This window comes from Mus caroli, unplaced genomic scaffold (assembly GCF_978045245.1).
Source record: "Mus caroli unplaced genomic scaffold, Mus_caroli_1 scaffold_8, whole genome shotgun sequence".
NCBI lineage: Eukaryota > Metazoa > Chordata > Mammalia > Rodentia > Muridae > Mus > Mus caroli.
The window spans coordinates 91124403-91141529 of record NW_028227263.1 but is presented as its reverse complement, the minus strand read 5'-3'; the positions used below and the strand labels follow the sequence as shown (position 1 = coordinate 91141529).

General features: G+C 40.5%; 1 protein-coding gene and 1 pseudogene across 4 annotated transcripts in view; both read left to right on the top strand.

Moving 5' to 3' along the window:
- The first annotated feature begins 39 nt into the window (after positions 1-39).
- Herc2 (HECT and RLD domain containing E3 ubiquitin protein ligase 2) overlaps positions 40-17127 on the top strand; it is a 172473-nt gene continuing 155385 nt past the window's right edge. For 2 of the 4 annotated variants that reach the window (XM_029479794.2, XM_021166289.3), the window contains exons 1-3: positions 40-184; positions 737-829; positions 16735-16849. In XM_029479794.2, coding sequence (XP_029335654.1) covers positions 758-829; positions 16735-16849 — 187 coding nt within the window. In that variant the 5' untranslated portion in view covers positions 40-184; positions 737-757. Of the gene's footprint in view, positions 185-238; positions 412-736; positions 830-16734; positions 16850-17127 lie in introns of those variants that run through there. The other 2 variants (XM_029479792.2, XM_029479793.2) reach the window with 2 other exon arrangements.
- Positions 13171-13242, top strand: LOC115031681 (U2 spliceosomal RNA; annotated as a pseudogene).

The window sequence follows — 17127 nt, the reverse complement described above, 5'->3', positions numbered from 1 at the left end:
AACCTTGCGCTATTGGGCGGGCGCAGCCATGCGTCAGCGTGCGCTTCGGGCCGCAGACTGGATCGCGAGCGCCGGCCGGCTCCTGCAGGGAGTGTTCCCTCAGCCGGCTGGCGGAGCAGGCGGCGCCAGAGCTGGCCGAGCTGGGCCGAAGGAGGGCGGAGGGGCCGAAGACGGGCGGCGCCAGGTCCGGGAGAGCGGGGCCTGGAGAGCGGCGGGCGGAAGGCGGGCGTTGGCGCGGAGGAACCAGGGCCTGTGCGCCTCGGAGGCCGCGCAGTCACGGCTGTCTTTTTAGTATTTGGGCGATTGTTGTAGATTTATCTGCAGACATGACTTTTGTTTATTTACCACACTCCGCCGGACTGCTGTAGGTATAGCGGCTGATGCACACTGGTGTCATTTGTCGTTGCGATAGTGAGTTTTTTTCCTGACGTGTGTCTGTGTGTGTCCCTTTGGATTTAAAGGAGTGGGATGACATTGTGCAGTGGTCGCCTGTGACCACTGTAGGTCCGGCCGGCGTATTGGGAAATCCCAGCGACTCTACCTCTATTGGAAGTGGTATTTCCCTCCCTTCTCCCGTTCTGGGGCCAGCTTTCCCTCTCATCCCTCATCCTCTCGTCCCCTCCCCCAGCTCTCCTTCCCTGTTTTATGTTCTGTCTCGGCCGCGTTAAACAGCAGGATGGTGTAAATAGCAGTTTAAAGAAGCTCGAGGGCTCCAGCGTTTGTGTTTGACTTGCAGGTCTGACCACCCGGAGGAAACATGCCTTCTGAGTCTTTCTGTTTGGCTGCCCAGTCTCGCCTTGACTCCAAATGGTTGAAAACAGATATCCAGGTGGGGTGAACATGGTTTTCTCTTTTCTTTGTCTGTTCCTGTCTCTATAAAAAAAATGTTTGCTTGAGGAGAATGTGTGAGAGTGAATGGCAATTAGATCTTGTCTTAGGAAGATTATTTCTTATAATTTACAATGTGACATTTATTATGACTGTTGAAGAGATGCTATGTGGTTGTGTCTTAATTGAAGTTAGTTGTAAGTGCAAGAAACTTGAGATCCAGTTATGCAATTTTTCAGTATTTTTATTCTGGAGGCTTATTTTTATTTGTTTATTTTTTAAGATAGGGTTTCATATTCCCAGGCTGGCCTTGAACTCCTCAATGTAGGTGAGGATGACCTGACATCTGATCCTTTTGCCTCCACCTCTTGAGTGCTAGCATTGCAGCACCTTACCACCTTGCTGGGATTATGTGGTATAGTTAGGCAGGTATTTTACCAGCTGAACTCCATCCCAGGTCTTGCCAACACTCTTAATCAAGACTTGACTGTTGTTTGTTTGTTTCTTTCTTTTTTTTTTTTTTTTTTCCCCTCTTATTTTTAGAAAGGGTCTCACTGTTAACTCACCGTGCCTGGCTGGCCTCTGCATCCTGAGTCCTGGGATGAAAGGCATGCCCTGATACTTTTGCAATTGATTTTGCATGTCCTGATACTATGCAGGGAAGCAGGGAAGTGATATGTAGTTAGCATTTTCTGCGATTTTGTATTTGTTCTCCCGGAGAGGTGACAGTTTAGATGAGCTGTTGGTTTTATATGTCAGCTGTAATTAAGAGAAATACTCAGATTTTCACACCAGGAACAAGAGAAACAGAATGCTGGCTTGTGATGGTAATGTTTAATAAAGTAATTACAAGTGTTATCAGGAAATTATGAAATAAATGATCACAATAAAATTTTTGTTGATGGTTCCCTATAAGCTACTGTTTATGAATAGTTTGGAAGAGTACTTTTGGATCTGGATATCACCAGCTTAAAAAAGTGTCTGACATGTTTCTATTGTCTGTGTATTCTCTCCTCCTTTTTGAGGTGAGGATGCTGAACACATTAAATATTTGTCAAACAATCGACTTTTTGTAACAGTCTTAGGAATAGCTTATTATCAGCAGTCATTACTGTAAGGCAGCGTAAGCAGCAATTGGTTATGGAGTTTTATAAATGGAAAGTTATTGCCTTCTCTTGATTTCCTTTTCCCTTTAAACTAGGGTTGAGTGCTGGTAGATCTGAGTCCAAGTGTTGAGGACTGCTGGAGATGACTGTTGGAGATAGTAGGTTTGCTGCTCATGGTGTGCTGTGATAGGACTGAGCTAAGGGATTGAAAGTGCTTTGGTAGTTCTTAACCTTTGTTGTTTAAATACTTCTTTTTGTTTAGCTGTTAGTGTCTGCTTTCTTTTTGTCTTTTGTAAGCAGATTGGAGAGGTGAAAAATAAGTGATTTTTTATATCTGAAATACTGAGAGTCAGACAAACTTTAAAAAACATTAAAGACTTATTTTTGTGTGTGTATGATGCGAGTCAGTGTGTTCTTGTTGGAAGGTGTGCATGTGCCGTCCATGTGTGTAGAGGTTGGAGGACAACCCCAGTGTGAGTCTTGAACTTCTGCAGTGTGTGCAGCAGGATCTCTGTGTATGTACTCCAGCCTGGCTGGCCTGCATGCTTCCATGGGAAATGTTCCTGCCTCTGCTTCCTGCCATCCTGTAGGAAAACAGATCACAGACACACTGTGCTGAGTTTGGCTTTTATATGACCTCCAGGGACCTAAAGTCAAGTTGTCAGGCTTTGACCTAATGACTTACCTGCTTAGTCAACTCCACACCCCAGGACAGATGCTTCAAGATTTGCTGTTTGGAGTTAACATATTTTGAGACACTTGTTGCAATAAGGAGATTATTCTAAGAGTTGGGAGCTTAGCTTAGTGGGAGAGTGGATTCCTACTGTGTTCAAGGAGTTGGTTTAGATTGTCTTTGATGCAGAAAAACCAAACCAAAAAACCCCACATTAAACAAAACCAGAGAATGATTCCCTGTTACCTAATGGAGTTGTTCCCCACCCCCCCCCCCTTAGTAAGCATAGCTGAATAACTGCTGAATATGAGTTTTAGTATTTTGATCTAAAACCAGCTTAAGAATATATTGTCTCTGAAGCAGGAGATATACAAGACACACAGACACAGACAAACACACACATAGGCACACACATATACATACACATATATACAAAATGAAGCTCCATTCATGTCTTAGAGTACATATAATTTTATATTTTTCTGTATTTATTCAGTGTGATACTAGTATTTGGCCCTTTTTAGATATTTTAAATTTATTTATTTTTACATATGTGTGTAAAAATATATATATATGTATGTGTGTGTATACCACATACATACACACACACACACACACACACACACACACACACACATATATGTATACACACACACACACACATGCACACTTATATATCCAGACATTGTGAACTGGGGAAATGGCTCAGTCAGAGCTTGTTTTGCAAGTGTGGGACACACACACAATGGTTGATGTTGGTCATAGGTCCCACATTAGAGAGAAAGGCTTACTAAGATGCTAAGCTCTCATTTCCTGAAGGAGCTGAGGGGTTCAGCCTTACTGAAAAAAGACTGTCCCTGACCAGCTCATTCCAGTTACTTTTATTCAATCATTACATAAAATTAATTGGGGCTAGGAAAGATTCTAACTATCAGTGTTATCTTGCCCTTGCTGCCTGAGAGAGCTGACAACTCACCCAAATCTTAGTCTCCTTCGACCATGGCTGACCATAATCAAAAGACCTCTAGGTCTGCCTGGAGTGTCTTAGGACCAAGGTTTGTGCAGCTGCAAGCTCTCACATGGCACCAAATGCATACTTTCCAGGGAGACTACAGTTCTTCAAGGTTCAAACAGTGTCAAAACAATTTCTCAGGTTCTACTGATTAACCCAAATGTACCAAAGGCTTTGCTGAGGTATTTCATTCAAAGCCAGACACAAAGGCTTCACTTTATATATCTCTGCAAACACAAATTCTGATTTCCATCATACACATAACTGTCAACTGACTGTGATGGCCCTTCTGTAGTCTCTGTGACTAAAGTCAAAGACAGGGATTCCCAGACAAGCTCAATACTATCTGAACGATAGGCGCTTGGTTCAAGTGAGAGTCTCTGTGTCAGTAAATAAAGGATGGAAAAGGAAGAGACCTAATATCAAATTTTGTCCTCCAGACACATTTGCATGTATGTGTACCTGCACACAGTAATGCACCAATACACACACATGCACACAAGCACGTCGAAAGTCTCTCCACACTTTAATGTTTAGCATCCCTAACTTTTAAGTAGATTCATTGAGGCATCTAGCTTTCCTTCAATATAATTAAGGCCTAAGATGTGTGGCCATATTTCTATTATCTGATGTAATTGTACTTTTCCATTAAACCAAAAAGGAAATTACATAAAGGAACCGAGCATAGTGAACTTAGTGCATTGCACCTTTAGAGTTTTCTCCCAATCTTGATGAAAGGTTTAGAGTATGTTTTTGAGCATGAGTCCAGAATAGAAATTTGTTGCTCTTTCTTACATAAGTTGCATTCAGGAATTTTCTATTTAAGGAGTCTTTGAAATGGCACATGAAATTAGATATGCACGAAGCATTTGTAAACCTTTTAGTTTTGAAGATAGTGATAGACTCAGGAAGTTGCCAACAAAATAATATGAGTGCGTTTTCTTTTACCGGATGCTTCCAATGGTTATACTTTACTTAATTGGTATATCAGAATCAGATTTACAATATTACAGCTTATGTGCACAGTTCTGTGCCTTTCTGTTGTAATGTCAGTTCATGTAACCGTCACCACTAGAGGGACCTACTTGGTGATGCTCCCTTGTAGTGACTTCCATCCCCACCTGTGATCTCTGGCACTGAGAACTGATCTGTTCTATGGAGTTGTTATTCTCAGGTGGTCATATGCTGTGTGGTTTTTCTGAGATAACTTTGTTCATTTAGCATAATTCTTTACAGTTTTTGAGTTACAGCAGTAATTAAATCTGGACCATCTATTTGTCTGTATTTGACAGTCATCAACTTTAGGCTTAAAGTGTACTTAAAAATTAAACGTTGAATATAAATATGGTCATATTATGCTTAGACATATCAGTAGATCAAAAGGTGTATAAGCATGGACATTTAATGAATGCTCTTCTTATGGTTTTGACTAATTACCCAGCTGGTTGCTTAGATGCTTAAATAAAAGAATATGGTCAATGGTTAGTTGATGTATTGGGATTCTCTTTCCCTATTTAAGTATTGTTTCTTCACAGTAGAATTCTATGACAGCAAGGGTTTGCTATTTTTGTATGTAATATTTTGTGGGGTTGATTTAATGCATTATGTACAGTTATTAATTTGGATGTTCCCTATGTTGTTATTTTTCTTAAAAAAAACCAAACAAAAAACAAATCTTCAAATAGAAGTTTGACTCTGTTGTTCAAGTTTAAGGAACACACCCAAAGGACAGTGCCTCACTATGTGCTTCCAGTAACTGATAATCTCATTCTTTTTATTTTTTATTTTTTATTAGGTATTTTCCTCATTTACATTTCCAATGCTATCCCAAAAGTCCCCCATACCCTCCCCCCCCATTCCCCTACCCACCCACTCCCACTTTTTGGCCCTGGCATTCCCCTGTACTGGGGCATATAAAGTTTGCAAGTCCTATGGTCCTCTCTTTCCAGTGATGGCCAACTAGGCCATCTTTTGATACAAATGCAGCTAGAGACAAGAGCTCCGGGGTACTGGTTAGTTCATATTGTTGTTCCACCTATAGGGTTGCAGTTCCCTTTAGTTCCTTGGGTACTTTCTCTAGCTCCTCCATTGGGGGCCCTGTGATCCATCCAATAGCTGACTGTGAGCATCCACTTATGTGTTTGCTAGGCCCCGGCGATAATCTCATTCTTAAATAGACAAAACCCCATGTTGATAAAGAAATAGAATAGGAATGGAGAGAAAAATAATATATATTTTTGTGTAATGTTCAGTATATGATCAATTAGAATATCACAACTTATTTTAAAGTATTATATTGTTTTCCAGTTTAGAATTTATAGCTTTAATATTTATGTGTCCTCTTGTAATAATTGTCTTTTTTTTTTTTTTTTTTTGGTTTTTTGAGACAGGGTTTCTCTGTGTAGCCCTGGCTGTCCTGGCACTCACTTTGTAGACCAGGCTGGCCTCGAACTCAGAAATCCGCCTGCCTCTGCCTCCCGAGTGCTGGGATTAAAGGCGTGCGCCACCACGCCCGGCATAATTGTCTTTAATATGCAGATAATAATCTTTTTGTTTTCCTTTCTGGTTCTCATCTTTGATCTTCAGTTCATTTTAAATGTTTTTGAGTGATTATACATTGTTATGTCCTGTTTTTGTTTTTGTTTTTGTTTTTTTTCAAAAATCTTTTTTAGATTTTAAATTTTATGTGCATGAGTCTTTGGCCTGCGTGTGTGTAAGTGTACCATGTATATGTCTATTGTCTCCGGAGTCTAAATGAAGGTGTCAGATCCCCTGGAACTGCGGTTTGAGCTGGTTGTGAGTGCTGGGAGTTGAATCAGGTCTTCCAGAAGAGCAGCCAGTGTTCTTAACAACTGAGCCATCCTCTAGCCTGTTTTTATTTTTAAAACTGGGAGGAGGTTTGTCTTTTTAACTTGTGTAAGATAAAAAATAAGCTTCATACTTTCTTCCTCCAAGAGGGAGGAGCCGGGACAATCCCAGTCAGATGGCAGCAGACCTGAAGTCCAGCAGTGTAAAGCTCAGTGTCAGCCTTCCTTCTGGGACTCACGGTCCTCTAGGCACCAAAGGCCGCAGCACTGGTGCTTCTCTGCTCTTGCCACCCACTGCACACACAGTTCCCTTTTTAGGCGCAGCTTGGCTTCATTCCACAGGTGCTGCTATCCATGATGGCCCTCCCTTGGTACTGGCATCTCCAACATTCTGAGTTCTTGTCTGAAATTAGGCTGTACCTTCATCAGTAGCCTCTTGGGGCTCTATTCAGGGACTGTAACCTGCTACATGATGCCAAGCTTCAGCCTCTCTTATACTCCTCCAGTCCTGGGCTTTTCACTGCTATTGAAGCTGCACCTTTACCAGTGGTCTATCCCAGGTCTCTTTCAGTGCCGTATATGCCTTCACATGGGAGACTCTTACATATTACCAAGATCAGCTGCCAGTGTTAGGTACCTTGGTTACCTCTTGTCTACAGCTTCTGTGTGCTGACCTTGAAGATTATACCCAGAAGATTATACCTTAGTGATGTTGGCTTCTTAATTGTTGCTAATTTCTCAGCTCCTACTGTTTAGTATCTAGTATGCTAACAAGGCAAAGGTTTCAATTTTTTTTTAGCGATTCAAGTCTCTTAATCATAGCCAATTTAGTTGACTAGATCCACAGATTCTTAATTCTTTTTTACACAAATAGCCCTGCTGGAGTCTTGCTTGTTCTGAAACTTTTCAAGCCAGGCTTCCATTGTCTGCATTGCTTTCAATGTTTTAGTCTTCCAAGCTTCCACAGAACAGCCAATTGAGCTCTGAGTGCTCAGTGGCTTTTCTAGCCCCAGATTCCAAATGCTACCATAATTCTCTCCAAAACACATGATCAAGTTTGTCCTAACAATGCCCCACTCCTTGTACCAATTTCTGACTTGGGTCTCTGTTGTAATATAACACCATGACTAAACTCAACTTGGAGAGGAAAGGATTATAGTGTGTAGTCCATTATCCGGGGAAGTCAGGCCAGAAGCCTGGAGATAGGAACTGAAGCAGAGACTGTGGCTAAATTATTTTTACTGGCTTGTTTCTCAAGGCTTGCTCATTCTGTTTTCTATACCCCAGGACCACATGCCCAGGGATGGCATCACTCACCATGGGCTGGGCCCTCCCACATCAGTCACTATTAAGAAAATACCCAATAGACATGCCCACAGGCATTTTCTCACTTGTTTTCTCTTCTCAGAAATGTCTAGGTTTGTGTTAGATTATTAAAAACCAACCAGCACAGTTGTTTGTCACTTTTCATGGCAAGCACTGTCAGAGTTATTTGAACATTATACTTATGCAGGAAGGTAACACATAACACATGAATTAAAATATTTTTTGAAAAAAATTGAAAAATTGATGTTCTATTTTGTAAATATTTCTTGAAAATGTTCTCTATTGATGTGTTAAATATTATGGGTAGGGTGAAAAACAGCTCCTGCCCAAAAGGTGCCAATATTTAAGCTGGATTATTAGCTAAGCAGAGATCATGTGATATGTAATGTGAACAGTACTAGGAAAATTAAAAGAGCTAGCCAGCCATTGTTTATTGTGAACCATTAAGTTGTAAAGGGTTGGATACTTATCTAATTGGGTTTGCTAGCAAAAACAATGTCAAGGTAGGACGCTTTTAATCCAAAGCTTTTGGGAAACAGAGTTAGGCAGATCTCTATGAATTTGAGGCCAGCCTGGTTTATAGAAGAAGATAGAGGTTCCAGGACAGCCAGGACTACACAGAGAAACTCTGTCAAGAAAAACCAAACCAATCCAACCAACCAGTTTTAAGCCCAGAGTCAGGTCAAGGTAGGATGTTGATGAATTGAAAAGGGTAACAGAAAGCAGCCTTGCCTTGGAGAGGATGCAAGTGCATGGACTCCTGGAGTACAAGTATGATACTAGGTCCACATAGTGAGACAGCATGAGTTCCTTTGTGGAGATGTATGCAGAGTATGGAGAAGTCAGAGGAAAATGCAATTGTTCTCTCCTGGAGTACTGTTTTTTATTTTGTTATAAATATTTTGAGACTTGATTAAAAAATCCTTATCTATTAACTACCCCCAAATTTTCAGTTTTATGCAGTATAAAATAGTTGATAATGATTTGCTATAATAGTTTTATAGGTAAGTGTAGTTTTTATTGGTGTTTTAATTATTTAGGCTTTGTAAATCTTGTTAGTTTTTTAAATTAAAATATTTACTTTTATTTATTTTTTAATTAATTAATGTATTTGTTTACTTCCCAAATGCTGTCCCCCCACCTTTCTGGTCTCTTTGTGATTGAGTCCCTCCCCTATCCTTTGAGAGGGTGAATCCCCCCGCCCCCCCTGGTTATCCCCCTACCCTGGCACATCAAGTCTTGACCAGGTTAGGTGCATCCTCTCCCACTGAGGCCAGACAGGGCAGCCATGAAGACTGAGCTGCCTGTCTGCTACATATATGCCAGGGTCCGGGGGCTCGTTCCAGTCCTTGTATGTTCTTTGGTTGGTGGTGTACATTCTGAGAGCTCCCAGGTATCCGGGTTTGTTAACTCTATTGGTTTTCCTGTGGGGTTCCATCTACTTTTGAGCCTTCAATCCTTCTGCCAACTCTTTCATAAGTGTTGTGAGCATATGTCAGGAGTGTATGGGTTCCCTCAGACCTCCTCTGATCCCCAAGCTGGAGTTATAGGCAGTTGTGCGCTGTCTGAGATGCTTGTTGGGAACCAAAGTCAGGTCGTAAAACTGACTTTTCAGGGAAAAAGGTCACAAACTGGTGGGACAGGCCTATAACCCCAGCTTCTTGGGAAACTGGAACAGGAGAGTTGGAAGTTTGTGGTGCAAGAAAATGAATTTGAGGTTAGCCTGGGCACCTCACCTCAGTAAGGCACTATCTTAAAAATTTCAAAGCAGGGAGGGGAGTGGGGAGTAAGGGGAGGGGTGAGAAAGAAAAGGGATAAAGGAAAGGCTGGGAATTTTGGATATATAGTTCAGTGGTAGAGCGCTTGGCTCACGTATATGAGATCAGCCTGGATGTTAGAGAATACCCCAGGAGTAATGAGCTGAGAAAGGAAGCTCTTTGCCCTCACATGACTGTAGGTCCATATAACACTAGTGGCCCAGTGTGGTCATGGAAGGGATGAGCATGGACTCTTTGTGTGTTTAGGGGATAGGAGCAGACTGGCATAGCACTATACAATTGAAGTTCTCACTGTAGTATTTTGCATCACTCCATTTGGGTTCCTTTTTATAGAGCCGTTAATGCTTTTATCTGCTGCGTCAGTCACTGATACCAGTCTGTTGAATGATTCTGTCATTTGCATTGATCAGTTGCTCTAGCTATAGTTTGATAGATGTTTGCTAAAAATGTGATTAAATATTGAACATTATAATAGATGTTATTTTATGCCACATTTTGTTTTATGTCTTTTGTTTGGAGATGTAGTAACACTGTTTCCCACGCTGACTTTACATGTTTTTGATCCAACTGCTTCAGCCTTCTGAATGTCTGTGAGAATAGGCATTTATTATAGTACCTGGCAGTGGATTTAATTTTAGCTTAGTTTAGTTATTGTTGGTTTTTTTTAAAGAAATAAAGATTGAGAGTATGGGGGTATGGTTAATGTACAATGTATATGTATACGAAAATAAAAATGAGAATGAGTTTTTCTTGGGCATATATAAAAATTGCTTTAGATCAACTTGTTTTCAAACAAATGTTGGTCCATATAGTGTTTTTCTTAGATAATTTGTCTTAACCACTGATGCATACCCTTCTTAAGACTGCCTGATGCTAGGTCGGTAGATGTTTTCACTGTTGCAGTTGTGTTGCTTGAGCCCATGGCTCATGTCTGTTGGTTGTCAGTTCCTGCAATCCTTCACATTTTCCTCAAGCTGTCCAGTCTGTGCCTTTCAAGAAAAGATTACTTGCTGTGTACACAGCTTCTGGTTCCATACTCTTCCTGAGGAGATGCCAACCACATCCCTTTATCGAACATAGGGAAGGGATGGCAGAACAAAGTAACTTTTCTACCAAAATCCAACATGGTGAACTCTCGGGTTTGTAGGCCAGGGATGACTCAAAGGCTTCTGTGACACTAAAAGCTTACCTCTGCCTGAGTGGGGATTCATGAAAACTAACCCTGGAGCTCTGTGGATGGTTTGCAGGTGATTGAGAGAGTGGATAGTCTCCTCTCTAGGCATCTGCTTACTGCTTCTATAATCTGGAGGGGAGTCCTTGTAAATCTTGTTAGTTTTAAGGACTTTCTGAGACTTGTAAATTGTTTACTTCTTAGTCTTATGAGTTGCCCCTCTTCCTTTCTGGATGCAAAGTTTGAGTTCTGAAGAAATTGGTACATAATTATTGTGGTGGTTTGAATGAGAAATGTCCTTGGCTTACATATTTTAACACTTGGTCCCTTAGTGTTGGTACTGTTTGAAGAGAATATGAAACCTTTAGGCAAAGCTTTGCTGGAGAACTACTTCCAGGGGTGGGCTTTGTGAGTTTATAGCTTCACCCCACTTGTGGTTCCTTCTTCTGTTTGTGCTTGAAGGTATGCTTGCTCAGGTTCCTGCTCCCACTGTCTGCTCTCAGGCCCTTCCTGCCATTATTGCCGGCAGTTTTGCAAATCACTTTTGAACACCAGTGTCTCTGGTTTAGGCTGTATTTCAGAACACTGATATGTGGATACCAGCTAATCTGTGGTAATCCTAGAGTGTATTTTGGGCTGAACATGGTGGCCTTCCATTTCTCTTGGGATGTTGACATTTCCTGTAATCTGTCATATATAAATCACTTGCTGTGATTTCCAGATTTGGTCTTCTATCTTGGAGCACTGGGTAAGATCTAGGTTTATATTTATGATATATTAGTAGGGAGAACTGTTGATGGTGAGTAATTTACTCTTTGAGAAAAAAAATTGGCTAAGTAAGGATCACTGTCCTAGTTTAGGTTTCTTTTGCTGTAATAAAACACTTTGACAAAGCCAGGCGTGGTGGCGCACGCCTTTAATCCCAGCACTCGGGAGGCAGAGGCAGGCGGATTTCTGAGTTCGAGGCCAGCCTGGTCTACAAAGTGAGTTCCAGGACAGCCAGAGCTATACAGAGAAACCCTGTCTCGAAAAAACAACAACAACAACAACAAAAACAAAAAAAAAAAACCACTATGACAAAAAGCAAGTTGGGAGAGGGAAGGGCTTTTTGACTTGTACTTCTACAACACTGTTCATCATTGAAGGAAGTTAAGACAAGAACTAAAGCATGATAGGATCCTGAAGGTAGGAACTGATGCAGAGGCCATGGAAGAGTGCTGCCAACTGGCTGGCTCCCTATAGCTTGCTCAGCCTGCTCAGGACCAGAGATATCATCACCTACAATGAGCTGGACTCTCTCCCATGACTCACTAGTTAAGGAAATGCCTGCCTCCAGCCCAATGTTATGGAGGTATTTTCTCAATTGTGATTTCCCACTTCTCACATGACTTTAGCCTGGGTGAGGTTGAGCCAGAACAATCACCATAGGCCCTTTCTCCTATAGTAGCTCTCTGAGGACCAAGCCTTTAACTGACCTCTGAGGGACACTGGCTTAAATTGCAGCATTAGTATAAATCTCTGCAGTTAAAACTGAACTAATTCTATTATTTATTTATTTATTAAGTATATTTTAAAAATTTCAAAATAGCAAAAACTCTTTGAAGTTAAACATTAAGAAAATGACAATTTCAAGCACAGTGAGAACAATTATCAATAATATTTCCATGATGTCTATAGAACATGATTTTAATATTTTCAACTGTTAATATTCAACAAACAGAATAATTATTTTAAGATATATTTCGTTGTTATATCTCCCTTTTCATTACTAATTTTATTAATTTGGATACTGTCTCTGTGCCCTCTAGTTAGTCTGGCTAAGGGTTTATCTGTCTTGTTGATTTTCTCAAAGAACCAGCTCCTGGTTTTGTTGATTCTTTGTATAGTTCTTTTTGTTTCTATTTGGTTGATTTCAGCCTTGAGTTTATTTCCTGTGGTCTACTCCTCTTGGGTATATTTGCTTCTTTTTGTTTTAGAGCTTTCAGATGTGCTGTTAAGCTGATAGTGTAAGCTCTCTTTCTAAGAGGCACTTAGAGCTATGAGTTTTCTTCTTACCACTGCTTTCATTGTGTCCCATAAGTTTTGGTATGATATGTCTTCATTTTCATTAAATTCTAAAAAGCCTTTAATTTCTAAACTGAACTAATTCTTATTCTTGTGTTTTTTTGTTTTTTTTTTTGTTTTTTTTTTTTTGTTTTTTTTTGGTTTTCCGAGACAGGGTTTCTCTGTGTAGCCCTGGCTGTCCTGGAACTCACTCTGTAGACCAGGCTGGCCTCGAACTCAGAAATCCACCTGCCTCTGCCTCCAGAGTGCTGAGATCAAAGGTGTGCGCCACCATGCCTGGCTCTTATTCTTGTTTTTTATTCTTTGCCTTTCTCCAGTTTCATATCTGATCTGATGACTGATCTGAGATGACCATAATACTTTCCTTGTCTTGATTAATCGACTCTTGATTCTGACTCCTTCACTATCGCTTCTCAGCCTTTTGGCTAAGATCAAGTGTAGTATCTGACTCATTCACTTTATTTTTTTGTACTTTCTTCCTCTTTCTCACTCCTTTATAATGGTAATTATATGGAGGCTTGTAAGGCTCATGGGTTCCCTTGAGATCTGGCATGAAGGTTGAATGTAACTCCTGTAACAGAGCACATCTGAGCCTTGAGGCTTGGCCTCTTTGCCTGTAGCTGTTGGCCCTGTGGTATGGACTCGATTCCATTGATAGGTCTTAACTGCTGTTCTCTCACTTAGAGCCATGCCTTCCTATTCCTTCATTAAGCCTCAAGGTAGGAGCACTCTTGAGTACAGTTTCAGGAGGTCCTACTTTACCAAGAGCCCTCTGTTAGGGTTTCAAGCTATTTCGTTAGTAGTGTGAATAGTGCTAGCATAGGGCTGAGAAGAAGAAGTGTGTCTATGGGACTAAGCAGCATGCCAAATTAGTTTTTTATGACTTCGTAGCAAATCACTAAACACAAGTTTAACAACTTAAAACAATTCACTTCCATTTTGACATTTTGGTGGGTGAGGAGTCTGTAGTGTAGCTCAGTCTCCTGCTAGCTAGCTGTTCCTTGCCCTCATCTGGGCTCCGGAGTCCACACTGACCAGCTAGACCTTGTGGTTATGACTTGATGCCCAAGGTTCAGAGGCTGCTCTTTTCTGCTGGCTTTAATTTGGTCAAGTAAGCTCCAAAGATAAGATTTCTTTTGCTTAACTAGAAGCAATGGGTTTGGAGCCTTAACTTATTTGGTATCAAAGCACTTAGTAGTGTAACCCACCATCTTATTTATGGTCTTGTATGTAGTTTGTCAAGAGAGAACACAAGTTGAATGTATATCCCACAGGACTAGAATTTTGTGTACCATCTTATCCTATTATTGATCATCATAATTTGTAAATGTGAGATCTGAATATTTACTTGCATAAATTGGTTGGGAGAGAACTATGAAGAACTGGAGTGAAAGTATAGAAGAGTTCAGGGCTGGAAAGATGGCTCAGCAGTTAAAAGCACTTACTATTCTTGCAGAAGATCTGGATTCAGTTCTCAGGACCTACCTAGTGACTCATAATTGTCTGGAACTCTAGATCAAGGGGATCTTATGCCTGTTTCTACCTCTGTGCACTTCAGCACATATGAGTTAGATACAGGATAACGGTCATCAAGACAAAAAAAAGCAAATGGTGATGTGAATGGTGGGAAACAGGAACTGATATGTACTGTTGACAGGAATGTACTCAGAGGATTCAAAGGCTGCATATGGTAGATGCTCACTGTAGTACCCATGCTTACAGTTTTCTAGTCATAACTGCCAAGGCATGACATCAGCTTTGGTGTCTGTCAGTAGGAGAATAAGTAAAGAAAATATGGTGCATATATAAAATACACACACACACAGAGACACACATACCCTATACGCATGCTCTCTTGATCCCTCTCCCCCGACTCCTTCCTCCCCCCACCTCCCACCACAAACACACAAAGACTGTTTCTCAACTATTAAGAAAAACAGGTTCAGGTCATTTTTGAGAAAATGAAAGGAAATGATACTTATGAGCAAAATAAGCCAGATTTAGAAGGCAAAACCTGTTTTCTGTAGTGTGTAGAATCTCTTTTTTTTTTCTTTTTAAAATAAAAGTAGGGGGACTCTTAAGGACTAGACCAGGGATAGTTTTATCTGTAGAGATGGCTGTGCATAATAGAGTAGATGTGATCAAAATATCTTCAATGATATGTGAAAATATTAGGAAACTCATTAATTTGTATAAGACATTTTATTGTGACACATTGTTGTAACCCTACGACTAGGAAAGCTGAGACTGGAAGACTGGAGTTGGAGGCTGGCGTAGGCTACTTAGTGATAAGCAGGGAAGTGAGTCACTAATAAATCAGCACAGTGTGCACTCTGCTATACAATGTGCTCTTTGACTTCACTGCTTTTGTTGCATGATATTTTCACATGTTACTTATTTTTAAATGAAGTAAGCAGTTCATTGTTTTATTACTGAGGAATTGAATAAAATAAGGTGGGGAAATCAAGATTTTTCCCATGCTGTCTGTTGCTGCTGGTAGGTGATGGATCATACCTTGAATCCCAGCACTCAAAAGGTAGAGGCAGGCAGATCTGAGTTCAAGGCCAGCCTACTATACAGACTGAGTTCCAGGACAGCCAGGGCTACATAGAGAAACTCTTGTCTTAAAAAAACCAAAACAACAACAAAGACTGTCACTGAAACACTATACATTTTGAACACAGGACTTGGAAAGATTGAGCTAGAACTATCTTGAAGGCCTCTTGTATGAGGGCTGGCTCTCATAGTGTCAGAAGACGGTATATAATCTTCCAAGGGAAAAAGTAATCAGTACCACCCAGCCCTGAAGCCTGCAGACCATAGCTACCACTGGCCCAGTAAGATATCCCCAGTGGTGTAATAGTTGCGCTTTTATTTTGAGGATAACTATACTATAAACCTAGTCAACTACTTGTGACTGGAGAAGTCATAGACCTTAGAGGTGAACCTACTTTGCCATTTTCCTAAATTGATACAATTTCTAACTGTATATAAGTATATATCTTGTATAAGTATCTTATATAAGTATATATCTTATATATCTTATATGAGTATATATAGCATGTGTGTAGTTCTCACTCCTCATTAAAGAAGTTTCTTTTGGTAGCAGACAAAGGCTGTTACAGAGATTCAGAGCTGGTCATTGAAATAACTATGGGGTGCCCAGGCCCAATTGATATAATACAACCCCCTCACCTAAGGCACAAGGAACATCATAGATGAAGGGATGGAAAGATTTTTGTTTAAAGATTTATTTATTATTATACATAAGTACACTGTAGATGACTTCAGACGCACTAGAAGAGGACATCAGATCTCATTGTGGGTGGTTGTGAGCCACCATGTGGTTGCTGGGATTTGAACTCAGGACCTTTGGAGGAACAGTCAGTGCTCTTAACCACTGAGCCATGTCACTAGCCCCTGAAAGATTTTTTTAAGAGCCAGAAAACCAAGATGCCTACTGTGAGTGTATTCTAGACATGACAGGGGTGCTGCACCCATGAAAACACAATAGCATGGTTACCTGTACAAGATTGAACACAATGTCAGCATCAGTTGACATGCCAGTGTGGATGGGGAAATTCTACAAGGCCTCATCCCAGGTCAAGAGCTATTAGTTCGCTTTAGTGATGAAGCCCTTGGGTTAGTCACTCTGAAGGTCAGCCCTAAACACATATGAACAACACTAGGTAGACACAGTAAGTTGTGTATCTTTTATATATGTGTGTATAGATGTGTTTTATATATACGTGTGTGTGTGTGTGTGTGTGTGTGTGTGTGTGTGTGTGTGTATGTAATAATAGGTACAGAGGAGGTCATGAATTTGAGAGGGAGTGATGGGGACAGTAGTTGGAAGGCAGAAGGGTGGAAATAATATAGCTAGAGTACACATGTGAAATTGCCAAAAATATAAAATCTTTGAATAAAAAAGATTTATACTGATCTAAGTTTATCTTTTGTATTTGCCAGCTTGCATTCACAAGAGATGGACTCTGTGGTCTGTGGAACGAAATGGTTAAAGATGGGGAAATTGTGTACACTGGAACAGAATTAACACAAAACCGAGAACTCCCTTTGAGAAAAGGTAGGAATTTAAATGCTTATTTTTTTATTTTGTAAGTACTGTTATAATGGCATGTTAAAGAAAAAAATTAAAAATTACATGCATGTGTGTGTCTCTGTGTATGTAGGCAGGCAGGTGCTGTGGTATGCATGTCAGGGTACATATATGTGCGAGCTTGTTCTCTCTGTTGTGTGGTTTAGTGATGAGTACCTTTGTATGCTGAGCTATCTCTTTCTCCCACTTCAAAAATCACCTTTATTTATTTGTGTGTATAAATTGCCTTTTTGAGCATCGGTCTT